The sequence below is a fragment of the Vipera berus genome (genome assembly GCF_964194415.1).
Source record: "Vipera berus genome assembly, chromosome: 3".
Taxonomy (NCBI): Eukaryota; Metazoa; Chordata; class Lepidosauria; order Squamata; family Viperidae; genus Vipera; species Vipera berus.
This window is the reverse complement of record NC_138204.1, coordinates 119,114,048-119,127,438: the sequence shown is the minus strand read 5'-3', so window position 1 is coordinate 119,127,438 and position 13,391 is coordinate 119,114,048. Positions and strand designations below refer to the sequence as shown.

The following is a 13,391-nucleotide window of genomic DNA, read 5'->3' as shown; positions in this document are numbered from 1 at the left end:
TTTTCTATTTGTAATACATTATATAATATGGCATATCTACAGCATTGCTTGGACTGGCATCCTGTTCAACTGGAAGATGTAAGTTCACAGTCAAATCTGAACACAAAGGCAAACTAGTTCTACCTGAGGTCCATCTCTTGATTTGTGGAACTCCACAAGAATTTATTTTGTCCATTCACTGTCAGGATTTGAGCGTATGGTGTCATCTCTATGTAACTTACATTTCTTGTTTTCATTACATCCAAAATGATCTATTGAAATCCTCTGTATTTTAATAGTAATTTTATTAAAAATTACAATTTCAACAATAAAAAACTAATACAACCTAAAAAAAAGATGCTGAAAAAATAGAAAACAAATAAGAAACTTAAAAGAAATATAAATGACTTTACCCTTCATAACAACTATAAACAATTTTAGAAACTTATCACCTCCTCTTAAAATACAACAACCTCTTCTTCCTACATCCCATATCCTATCAAGAAACAAATCCTTAAAACATCATATCAATCCTGATCCATAAAAAGTTCATTATGAGCTATCAGTGATAAAAACATATCTATTTTAACCTTGATCAAATAAACCAACTTTATATTCCTTTATTTAACTTTCAACATCTTGATCATTAGTCCCTTCAAATAATGTTCTAGAACTTGATATTTTTCCCATTTGTTTTCCTTTGTACTCACAAAATTTTATTTATTTATTTATTTATTTATTTATTTATTTATTTATTCGTTTTTTATAAACCGCCCTTCTCCCGAGGGACTCGGGGCGGTGTACAGAATAAGGTAGGCATACAGAATGAACAATAGTGAAAAACAAACAATAGCAAAATACAAACTGGGACCCCAATTAGAGCTATCAGGCCAGGCCGGACTGCTGGAACAGGTAAGTTTTTAATTCGCGCCGGAAGGTGCGGAGGTCAGGGGCCATCCGGATTTCGGTTGGCAAGCTGTTCCAGAGGGCTGGCGCACCCACTGAGAATGCCCTCCCCCTGGGGGCCACCAGCCGACATTCCTTGAGCGGTGGCACCCTGAGGAGGCCCTCTCTGTGGGAGCGCACAGGACGGTGGGGTGCTGACATTGGCAGAAGGTGCTCCCGTAGGTAGTCCGGACCCATGCCATGTAGGGCTTTGTATGTCATTGTTAGCACCTTGAACTTCACACGGAAGGCAACTGGAAGCCAGTGCAGCGCACGGAGGAGAGGTGTGATATGGGAGTATCGGGAGGCTCCCAAGAGTGTCTGTGCCGCTGCACTTTGCACCAGTTGAAGCTTCCGAGTGGATCTCAAGGGCAGCCCCAAGTAGAGAGCGTTACAGTAGTCTAGGCGAGAGGTCACAAGAGCATGGGTGACTGTACGTAAGGCATCCAGGTCCAGATAAGGCCGTAATTGGCGAACTAGTCGAACCCGGGAGAAGGCCCCCTTGGTCACAGCTCCTATGTGATCTTCCAGGGAGAGCTGCGAGTCAAGGAGGACACCCAGGTTGCGGGCCCTATCAACAGGGGGAAGTAACTTGTCCCCGATGTTAAGGGATGGGATGTTCTGAGTATCCTGGCTTGCCGGTACGTACAGCCATTCAGTCTTGTCCGGGTTCAGTTGAAGCCTGTTCCTCCCCATCCATTCCCGGACCGCTTTCAGGCAGCGGGACATCACGTCGAGGGCATCACTGATGTTGTTTGGAGTTGAGATGAAAAGCTGGGTGTCATCAGCATACTGATGGTACCCTACTCCAAAGCTGCGAATGATCTCGCCCAGCGGTTTCATGTAGATGTTGAACAGGAGAGGCGAGAGGACCGACCCCTGAGGGACTCCGCAAGCGAGAGGCCTCGGGGTCGACCTCTGTCCCCCTGCCAACACCGACTGCGAGCGACCCTGGAGAAAGGAGGAGAACCAACGCAGAACCGTGCCTCCCACTCCCAGTCCCCTGAGGCGTCGCAGCAAGATACCATGGTCGATGGTATCGAAAGCCGCCGAGAGGTCTAATAAGACTAGGACAGAGGAATGGCCCCTGTCCCGGGCTCTCCAGAGATCATTTATCAGAGCGACCAATGCCGTCTCCGTGCTGTAGCCCGGCCTGAAGCCCGATTGGTATGGGTCTAGATCACGGGTCGGCAACCCGCGGCTCCGGAGCCGCATGCGGCTCTTTGAGCCGTCTCCTGCGGCTCCCAGTCGCCTGCTGCGCGCGCACCTCTCCGAACGGGTGGAGGTGCGCGCGCAGCTCTCCAAACTTTCAAGGCGGCGCTTGGCCCAAAGAAGCGGGAACTGGAGGGGCCACGATTTCCCCTCCAGAGGAAGAAGGCGCTGGATGCGGCCGGCTCCGCGGGGAAGGGGGAGCGGCGGCGGGGGCGACGGAAAAGCTGCAGAAACGGTAGGAGAGATGCTGACTGGCGGCGGCCTCGGAGGAGGCGGAGGGGGAGGAGGGAAGGGTGACCCGGCGGGGGGGGGGTGAGCCAGAAGGAAAAGGGAAACTCATCCCGCAGAGCGGTTGCGAAAAGAGGGAGGAGATAAGCCAGCCCGGTACCTGGATCCGCTTCCTGTGTCTCCTCCGCTCTGCCATGATGTCCCCGTTTTGGTCTCCTTGTGAAGTGGGGCTGAGCCGGAAAAGGGGGATGGGGAGACCGAGGGAGGGAGGAAGGAAGAGAGAGAGAGAGACGGAGCCAGTGGGCTCACGAGGGGCAGCAACCTTGCGAGAGGCTGCGCGCAAGCCATTAGGACGCGCACGAGCCCTTGGGGAGGCAGGGCGGGAGCGCGGTCCGGCCGCTGGGCTTCCTTTCCCTCTTGTCCGCATCGCTGCAAGGAATTGCGTTGTTTGGGAAATTTGTTGAATTGGAGCCATGGGCTAGTCGTGGTTAAGGCACTTGTAGGCGAAGCAAATCACAAAAGCCCCCAAATCCTTCTAAATGCAGCCCACGGGCGAGCTTCCCAAGTTGTTTTAATTTAGTTTGCACGTGGCAATAGAAATAAGCTTTTTTCCTCCTCAGCGGATCGGTGCGGTGAAGAGGCTGGGCTTCCTTCGGGGGGCCTTTCATTCCTGTACAAGGGGAAGGGGAACTCTCTGTGCTTTTGTGTGTGTGTGTGTGTGTGTGTGTGTGTGTGTGTGGCCCATCTGCAAAGCTGCCGAGGAAGGAGAAGCGGGATACTGGTTGGGTGGGGGAGCGGCAAAAGCGGGGGGGGGGGGAGAGAGAGAAACGGCTCCGCCTTTGGTTCCCCCTCCTAAAGCACAGGGGCGCTAGAGAAAGTTTGGAGTTGGGTAAGGAAGCGCAAAATTCAGGAAGGAAAGCGGGGCGGCGGGCGAACGGGAGACCTGCCGACGTTTGGGGAGGTTTGGGGAGGTGCACGCCGGGGAAAAGGCTGGGAGAGGAGGGGGTCCGGGCTGGGGGGGAGGGATGGGGTGGGGGAGAAGGAGGCTTCCCGGGCTGGGGGGGAGGCAGAAGCGAGGGATCAGGACTCCTCCCGCTTGGCTGCTGCCGCCGCCGCCACCACTCCTACGGCCGCCGCCACCTGCTCTCTCGGCTGGTTGCTTTCTGCTTCTCTCACCTGCCCTGCCCCCCCCGCCTGCCCTCCTTCCTGCCTTCCTTCCCTCCGCCTCGCCTTCCCCGCTCCCGCGTTTTCCCTCTCCCCGCCTCGGATTCGGGGTGATTCCCCGGGAGAGGGCGATGGGATTCCAGCAAGCTTTCAAGCCTTCTCGGCGGTCTCCGGCACGGCTCAGGAAGCGTTTCTGTGCCGCCCGGCCGGAGCCTTTGCCTCCTTCCCTCCCCCAAGCGAGGCGTTCTTTTTCAAGTTGCAAAACCAAGCGGGGTGAAGTGGGCTGTCGGGAAAGACATTGCCGCCTCCTCCTCCTCCAGCGGCGACACCTCCGGTCGGGCCCTGGTGGCGGAGGAGGCAGTGGCAGAGGCGGCCGCAGCACCGGCAGCCTTCCTAGCAGCGGCAGAGACAGAGGCGGCGGCGGCGGAGGAGGAGGAGGAGGCGGCGGCTGCAGAGGCAGCTTCCTGGCGGTCTTCTTCCTCTTGGCTTCCTGCCTCTCCGCCCGCGGTGCAATCTCGGATGTTACGGGGCTGGCCGGCCCGGACTGGGTCGGGCGAGTCGATCACCTCCTCCTCCTCCTTCTCCCGCTCCCTCTCCTCTCCAGGATGACCCTCCTGAATGTCTTTCCCGACAGCCCGCTTCACCCCGCTTAGTTTTGCAACTTGAAAAAGGACGCCTCGCTTGGGGGAGGGAAGGAGGCAAAGGCTCTGGCCGGGCGGCACAGAAACGCTTCCTGAGCCGTGCCGGAGACCGCCGAGAAGGCTTGAAAGCTTGCTGGAATCCCATCGCCCTCTCCCGGGGAATCACCCCGAATCCGAGGCGGGGAGAGGGAAAACGCGGGAGCGGGGAAGGCGAGGCGGAGGGAAGGAAGGCAGGAAGGAGGGCAGGCGGGGGGGGGCAGGGCAGGTGAGAGAAGCAGAAAGCAACCAGCCGAGAGAGCAGGTGGCGGCGGCCGTAGGAGTGGTGGCGGCGGCGGCAGCAGCCAAGCGGGAGGAGTCCTGATCCCTCGCTTCTGCCTCCCCCCCAGCCCGGACCCCCTCCTCTCCCAGCCTTTTCCCCGGCGTGCACCTCCCCAAACCTCCCCAAACGTCGGCAGGTCTCCCGTTCGCCCGCCGCCCCGCTTTCCTTCCTGAATTTTGCGCTTCCTTACCCAACTCCAAACTCCGCCGGCAGAGGCTCGATCTGCCGTTCTGCAAGCCTCCGCCGCCGGTTAATACCCTGTATTCAGCTCTGGGAAGTGGGAGGGAGGGGGAGTTTGGGGGGAGGGGGAGCTCCACGGTGCAAAAATAAAGCCCTGCCGCTCTTCGCGTTGCTTGCCCGACTGGCTGTCACGGGACCAGCCCTGCCCCCATCCACCTCCAGTATGGATGGCTCTGCCAAAAGAAAAGCAGCCGAAGCAAGTCTCCCATTGAGAGAATGGGGCGGCGGCGGCTTGCAAAACGGCGGATCCAGCCTCTGCCGGCGGCAGAGGCTGGATCCGCGCTCTGCAAGCCTCTGCCGCCAGCAGAGGCTCGATCCGCCATTCTGCAAGCTGCAAGCGTGTCTGCCGGCAGAGGCTGGATCCGCCTTTTGCAAGCCTCCGCCGCCCCATTCTCTCAATGGGAGGCTTGCTTCGGCTGCTTTTCTTTTGGCAGAGCCATCCATACTGGAGGTGGATGGGGGCAGGGCTGGTGCACGTTTTGCCTTGTTTTGCGCATGCGCGTGCGTGCATGCACGCGCGTGCACATTTTGCGGCTCCCACTTTTTTGTGTTTGTGACGGAACCGGTTCTGAGTGGCTCTTTGCCTTTTTCCGGTTGCCGACCCCTGGTCTAGATAAACCGCTTCATCCAGGATCTGAGGGAGTTGGTGCGCCACCACGCTCTCAACAACCTTCGCAAGGAAGCGAAGATTGGAGACTGGACGAAAGTTATTCAATGAGGATGGGTCCAAGGTGGGCTTCTTGAGGAGAGGTCTCACCACCGCCTCCTTCAAGGCGGTGGGGAAGTGACCCTCACTCAGAGAAGCGGAGATGACCGCCAGGAACCAGCCTCGTGTCCCCTCTCGAGCTGCATATGCCAGCCAGGAAGGGCACGGGTCCAGTAAGCATGTGGAGGAGCTCAACCTCCTCATAAATTCTTCAACCTTTTAACAAGCCTCTTTTATAAATCCAATATAGGAAAATTATCCAGGTCAGTCTCTTGGTTTATTATCTGTATATCTCTTTTAATTATTGATTTAGTTATTTTAATTATTCATCAGCCAGTTTCTTTTGTATACCCAGTGTTGCATCTTTTTCCATAACTTTCTTGTATCTTGTGATTTTTAAATCCATTTTCAGATTAGTCTCAGTCTTGCCCTGTAAAACTTGTTCTTTTTCCATAACATCTTTTAAATCCAGTCTATCTATAGAGACAGACATTCTTAAAATTAATTTTCAGGTCTATTGTTTAAAAATGCCTTTCCTTCTAATTTCCTCTAGCCCACAGGTCTACAACCCGCGGCTCCGGAGCCGCATACGGCTCTTTCACCCGTCTCTTGCGGCTCCCAGTCCTCTGCCATGTGCAGTTAAAAAAAAAAAGTGGGACTAAAAAAGTTCAACCAATCAATTCAAATATGCAGGGTAAGTGCATATCTTGCCTTGGCTCCACTCTTCAGTCAAACCCTGTTCTGCGCATGCGCGCATGTACGCACATGTGCACACATTTTTTGCGGCTCCCAGTTTTTCCTTTTGTGAGGGAACCGGTTCCGAGTGGCTCTTTCACTGTTTCAGGTTGCTGACCCCTGCTCTAGCCCAACCTTCAAAGACTCAATTCTATTGTGTTTTTAAAAGAGAATTCAACAAAAGCATTTTCTCATGAGAATAATTTTTATAATTAGTTTCAAAATCTTAGTTCATTAGTAATTTTTCAAAATCAAAATCCTGATCACCCCTTTGTTGCTTATTTTAGAAAGATTTTTCCTCTAGAGGCCTTTGAATTCCTGACAACCCAATTATGTGTTTCACTGGTTTTACCCAATGGTTTCTAAAAGCAGACTGTCTTACTTATTCTCTAACAATCTTTTGTCAGTTTCATAAAAAGCTTCAGATCATAACTTTACATCATGTTATGTTCTGTCCTTGTTTTAGTGTTTTCAGTATCATTGCTGAGTTGTTGGAGCGGTTGTTTGGTTTTACAATAATATTTTAAGATATTAATGTTTATTTAGTATTACTCAGAAATCTGTAAGGGATGAGAGAGGCAATTGGGAAAGTAAGGAGTGGGCATGGGAATGAGCAGGAAAGTGTGGGGAGGGGGATGACAGGGTGAGAAGAACCAGAATTGCTGATCTGGACTAAACCAGCTGATCAAAGATGAAGCCTGAGAACGGTATGCGAATCTATAACAGAGAGGCACCAACCTTCAAAACTGTTCTTAAAATATTAAAAAGAGATTTTATTGGACACTGACAGGCTGGCCAAGTGGGGAGGCCCAATGGGAAAGGGAAAATTGTAATATTTGTGCGGGAATACTCAGATCCAGCTTTGTTTTCGCTGTAACCACTTGACTTTAGTAAAAGCTTTCACCAAGAACTGGAGTCAACAGTCTGAGTAAGGACCAGCCTGACATGTATATGCAAATAACTTTAGCATATGTTCTCACATAGTAAACATACCTGATTTCATTTCAACAAGAGTATTTGTATCTATTTCATGTTTTGCTCTGCTGCTTGAAATTCGAAGTGGTATAATCTGAGGTGTTAAAACAGATCCAGCAGTCATTATTTCACCAAAAATTAGGTTTCTAAAGAATGAAAAGGAACATATTTTAAACATATCAATACAGTCATAACTAAAAACATAAATCTATCCATTAAAGTCAGTTGCCATTCTAGGATCCTTTCCATATGCACCAGGAAGGTACCTCGTTACATAATCATTGTTACTTGCTTTCGTTCATGTTGGAAGCACCTAAGGTACTTGGAGGTTGAAAGGATTAGCCCAGAGGTCACCAGCCTTTTTCAGTTGGCAGACCAGAGGGAAAGGGAGGGGGAAGCATTTTACGTACAAACACACAAGGCCATGAGCATGTGCAGGATGCAAAAGAGGCGTTGGTAGCACCTGCATGATACTCACTAGCCCTGCTCCATTCTTGTGTGGCTGGTTTTGCACCCCACAGTGTGGCACCCCATTTTCATGCCCTGTGGCACAGTATCGTCCCATTTTTATGCCCCACAGTGCAGTGGCATCCCGTTTTCACACCCCATGGTGCAGTGGTATCCTGTTTTCATGCCCCACAGTGTGGTGCCCCATTTCTGCACCACGTAGAGCAGCAACTGCCTGTTTTTATGCCTCAAGACATGATGTCCCTTTTTTGCACCCCATGGCTACAGTGCTAGTGTGAGTGGGGGTGTGTGTATGCTGGCCAGGCACAGCCCACTACCAGGCTGCAGCCCAAAGGTTGGGGACCCCTGGATTTGCCAATGACATCATCATTGTCCAAGGACGCCTGTTTGGGGTCTTCCTTTCATACCCCTGCTAATGTGCCCACTGGTACTCTTAGATGTGGTTTTTGATTCTTTTGGGAACTTTAATGTCCCTTCCCGCCAATTTATCCTCGGGTTCCACTTTTTGAGCCACGTCAACCCTAGGATGAGGGACCATTCCATCCCAGACACCACTATAAATGATAAAGTGTCTTGAGTGACTTCCTAAGATTAACCCCATGGTTAATCTTAAAACTGGCCGGGACACCTCCTGCAATGGACCTATCAAGTTGGCAAAATGTGATGGGCTTCAGTCTCTGTAACAGGACCCCCAGTTTTCCTATTGATCATGTACCTGGTGTGGCCTAAGTCTAGTAGAGTGTTCAGAGCCAGTTACTCTTCCTTGTCCAATATTAATGGTTTTATGGGCATGGTAATTGGCATGATCATTCCATTTACCAGGAGGTCATCATTGTAGTCACTCTCAGGCATCCCCACTTCCTCCTCCTCTGGGGTTGGAGTTCCCCCTCTTGGTTTTGGGGTTGAGTGGAACTCCATGACCTCCGCACTTTTCAGGGCCAAATCTTTCGGGCACTGAGTAGTTCTCGCTGGCTTCCCTCCTGGCTGGCTTCCCTTCCCTTCCACTCCCTTCTTTATGGGCGTTTTTGCATGGTACTCCAGGGCACAATGACCTTCCTTGCCACATTTGAAGGAGGTGGTCGATCATGGCTGAGTTGCTGTGGGTCTGGGTGCCTCTCCTTTCTTTTCTAGGAGAGATCTCTTCCATGTCTTCCCCGACCTGTATGAGTTGCTATTCTGGTCGATCTCTGCTTCTTCAGTCAGAATGCATCAGTCGTGTAGGCAAACCGGGGGCCCATGGACAATGCAGGCGTTGTATAATCATCAAGCCCATCCTGGAAACAACTCACCAGGATGTTCTCTGGCCAACTGAGGCAACATGCCGAGTCCTGGAAGTCCTCCATGTACTTGGCTATGAAGCAGCATCCTTACCTGTTTTTATGCAGTCTTGTGCCTTCATGTCAGCTAGGTGGTCTTCAAACCATCTCAGGGCTGACATAAAGAGACTGAAATTCCATAGTTCTGGGGCATTTGAGTTGTGCAAGGTTACCATCCATCGTGTGGTGGCTCCTTCCAGGGCCAGGGTGCTGACCCTGACACTAGCTTCCTCACTAGGGATGGTTCTTCCATATACCTGCACATTCTGGTGGAGCTTGTCACTCCCACTACCTCAGTGACTATGGCCTTGCTTTTGCTTCCCCCAGCCTCTTCGATTTGTTCCTCACTTCTCCCTTGGTGTTGTCCAGTTTTTGCCTTTAGGTCCTGGAACGCCTCTACCATGAAATGCATAGCCCGCTTCAGGATCTGGTCAGTTGGATCCAGTTCCCCCTCAGCTTCTTCATCATCACTGAGTAGTTCCATCTCATGCCTCCAGTCTGGTTTTCGGCTATCCTGGGTGAAGGTTACACACAGTCTTCCTTCTTCCCCATACTGAACAACCATCTTGGCCTTGCAGAGCCCTCCATGGCTGCTGTCTCTTCCATCCATCCAGGTGGGCTCTCTTCAGGGTGAGCCTTGGTGATGAGCTCTTCTCCACATTCAGCAGTGTCCTTCTTGCTGCCATAGAGCGACATAGTGTGCACGCTCCACATAGTAGGGTGGGTGGCTCTTCAGGTTGACCACTTTGCAGGTCTTGCTTAATGTAGGGACCTGCCTCAGCTAATTCTCCCAAGAAAGCAGAACTCTTGAAACCAGCATTGTTTCAAACAGGAACTTGTACTGAGAGTTAGTGATAGCAGGAGAGCAAAGCAAGATCTAAAGACTTCCCACACAAATTGCTACATTAAAACTTTCATTCACAAAACCCCACTGCAGAGCCCAACTGTCCAGTTCGCATTCAACCAATCCACAGGTGCAAAGTTGTTATGGGAACTGGATAAGGGATGGTTCCCAGGCACTTCACTGGATCTCGCAACAGAGTGGAGATAAGCAGATGGCCCCTGGCACATTCTTTTCCCCTTTTCACACCCAAAGAGATACATCAAAGTTTAGAGGGAACAAAGTAGAGGAAATACATCCATAAACCTCCACCAACAGAGCAAAGCCTCCCCCCTCCGACTAGAATGGCGCAGCCCCAAAAAGAAACATTGAAGGGTTTTTTGACAGTAAGATAGATTAGCTGGGCTACTATATCTCACATGAGGGGATTGAAATGGACCCTGAGAAGGTCAGATGCTGCTAGAATGGACATTGCCTTGCACCAGGAAGTAACTGCAAAACTTCCTAGGGTTTACCAATTTCTACAGGCAATTCATTCCTTCATTTGGCCAAATGGCTCTCCCCATTACAAACTTGCTAAAAATAAAAGGGGAGAAGAAACCCAAACCTAGTCAACAGCTAAAATTATCAATGGAATGTCAATCCGTTTTTGAGAAGCTCAAATGCCTGCTTGCGGCTTAACCAGTTCTGAAGCACCCTGACCCAACAAAGTCATTTTTCATAGAAGCCAATGCAAGCGATGTAGCTGTGGGAGCAGCACTGCTGCAAGAAAACAAGAGCAAACAGCTGCAACCCTGCACTTACTATCTCCAAGAAGCTTTCTGAGACTGAACAATGTTGGACAGTGTGGGAGAACGAGGCTTATGCAGTGAGATGGGTACTCTTGTCCTGGAGGCACTTCTTAGAGGGGAGTAAAACTTTTGAAGTGTTTTACTTCACAAGAATTTAGAGGCACTGAAAACCCCTTGTAAGCTCTTCCCTAAACAAGCACTACGGGCACAATACTTCAACCATTTTGACTTCACTCTACACTATCTCCTAGGGGAAAAGAATTTCCTGGCCAACGCACTGACACGCATGCCACAGTACAATTGCTCTAAAGCAGAAATCATCAAGCTGGTGCTCCTGTTTCATCAGGTGTCAGCTCAAGTAACCACCTGGGTACAGATGAGAGAAAAAAATCTCAATAATCAATGTCATGACTTCTGTCCTTAAAGCTGCCGTAAAAGATGATAAAATGGTTCCAGACTCACAGCAAGGCTTGCTTGGTCCAAGATCAGCTGGCTTGGGTGGGGGTGAAGCTCTATGTTCCAGAAAGCCAGGGAGTCATGGATCTCGGGAGCTGCCATGATTCAAAAACAGCGAGGCATTTTGGTTTCATGAAAACATTATACTTAGTGAAGAGGCAATTTTGGTGGCCATCCCTCAAAAAAGACATTGAGAGCTACATAGCCCTACGTGACCTGTGTGTGCCTCAGCTAACCAGCAACAAAATGCCGGGACTCCTTCAGATGGTAGCTGAGCTGTCAGCACCTTGGAGAGAGATATTTCTATGGACTTTATTGTGGAACTCCCTGAAAGCACAGGAAACACAGTGATCTTGGTGGTCACTGATTTATTTTCCAAGCAAGTGCATTTTATCCCATGTCAGAAGATCCCATCTGCTCAGGGTCTTGCAAAATTGTTTCTGTTCACATTTATTGACTACATGGAGTACCCCAGGGTATCATTTCAGATAGAGGGGTGCAATTCACTTCTAAGTTTTGGTGAGCCTTCCTGGACCTATTGGGCATGGACCAAGGACTCAGTTTCATTCATTACCCCCAAATGGTGTGTGTGAATGAGCGAACTCAGTATTGGAACAGTAACTTAGATGCTTCATTATCAACAAGACAATTGGACTGACCACTTACCATTTGCAGAAGTGGCATACAATAACTCTGTATACAGCAGCACTGGTTTCACCTCTTTCCGGGTGGCTACTGGTCAAGACTTCAAACCCATTCCTGAACTCCCTGTCAATGACCTGGCAGTGCCATCTTTGAAGGAATGGGTCTCCCAACTACAAAATACCTAGTCTATAGTACGGAAGGCTCTTGCAGAAGGTTGTGATGCTTATAAAGCACAAGCTGACAAACCTTTCAAAGTGGGAGACCAAGTTTACCTTTCCAGGCCATATTTACAGTCACTTCAACCCTCCAAAAAATTAGAACCTAAATTTGTGGGGCCTTTCCCCATTAAACAATTAATCCTGTCACAGTAGAATTAGACTTGTCAAAATCCCTCTGCCATGTTCATCCAGTCTTTCATTGCAGTTCACTAAAACCTGAGATTTCCTCACTCCTTAGACCAGTTCCTCCCTCTGTATCTGAACCTTAATGATAAAGTAGAAACAACATTTTGAGGTGAAGTAGATTTTGGATTCCCATATGCATAGGAGAAACCTCCAATATTTAGTGGCAAGGAGAGATTTTCCCACAGGTCAGAATGAATGGGTTGATTGTCAGCATGTTAGAGACCCTACATTAGTGATTTTTTTTCACAATCAATATCCTGATAAACCTAAATGATTGCTTTACTTTTGTTTTTCTCTCCCATTTTTGTTACGTTGTGTTCTGCAAATTTAATCCCTCTTTTGGGATGGCAGCATGTCAGTTCCCCTTTTGGGTGTCCTGCCATTGTGTTGGAAAGGAAAGGAGGCTCCGGGGAACATTATTTGTATGCTTTTGCTGTAACTGCATGGGAATTAGGGAGGAGGATCATCTTCAGAGATGGGATGGACTCCCTTCCAGCCGGTTCCAGCCTGACTTTTCCAAATACACTTCTGTTGTCATGTGGCTGGCATGACTGTATGTCAAGGTGCACAGAAACACTGTTACCTTCCCACCAAAGTGGTGCCTATTTAGCTACTTGCATTTGTATGCTTTCAAACTGCTATTTTGGGAAGAGCTAGGGCAAGAATGGGACCTCACCCCATCATGCAGTACTTAGGTCTTGAACTGCTCACCTTCCAATTGACAGTCCAATGTCTTAATAAGAAAAATATGGTGTCCAGCTTAAGAAAAGTTATTCTCTATTTCAAATTGGGCAGATTGGGCCCAGTAAATTGCAATCAGTTCTGGACACATTTTAGGAAGGATATTGACAAAGTGGAGCATGTTTAGATATTGGCAAAGTGGAGGCAACCAAGATAACAAGAGCCCTGGAAAGAAAAACTTATGAGGAACAGTTGAAGTATTATGTATGCTTCATCTGGAAAAAAGATGACCATGAGAAAGAGAATAATTATCTTCAAGTATCAGGTGTGTCACATAGAAAATTGGTTTAAATTATTTCTGTAGGACATCATGAAAAAGTTCCAAATAGTTAGAGCTGTTCAAGAATGGAAGACATTCTTTTCAAAGATGGTGGGCTCATCAACTCTTGGAGATGTTTAGACAGAGGCTTAATGACCATTATTGAGGAGGATATAGTAGTGGGTTCCTGCAGTGGTCAGCAGGTTGGACTCAATGAACTTCAAGGACACTTTTAACACATATGTTCTATATTCTAAACTTCTTTAAATTCTAAAAGACAGAAAAAATTGCAGATGATCTTGATGGATTAGGGAAATGTCTGGAAA

General features: G+C 49.2%; 1 protein-coding gene across 1 annotated transcript in view; it reads right to left on the bottom strand.

Moving 5' to 3' along the window:
- The window catches only part of DZANK1 (double zinc ribbon and ankyrin repeat domains 1), a 41,507-nt gene extending 34,233 nt beyond the window's left edge, over positions 1 to 7,274 (bottom strand). The window contains exon 1 of the mRNA XM_081322411.1: positions 7,163 to 7,274. Coding sequence (XP_081178537.1) covers positions 7,163 to 7,268 — 106 coding nt within the window. The 5' untranslated portion in view covers positions 7,269 to 7,274. The remainder of the gene's footprint in view (positions 1 to 7,162) is intronic.
- Positions 7,275 to 13,391: the final 6,117 nt, after the last annotated feature.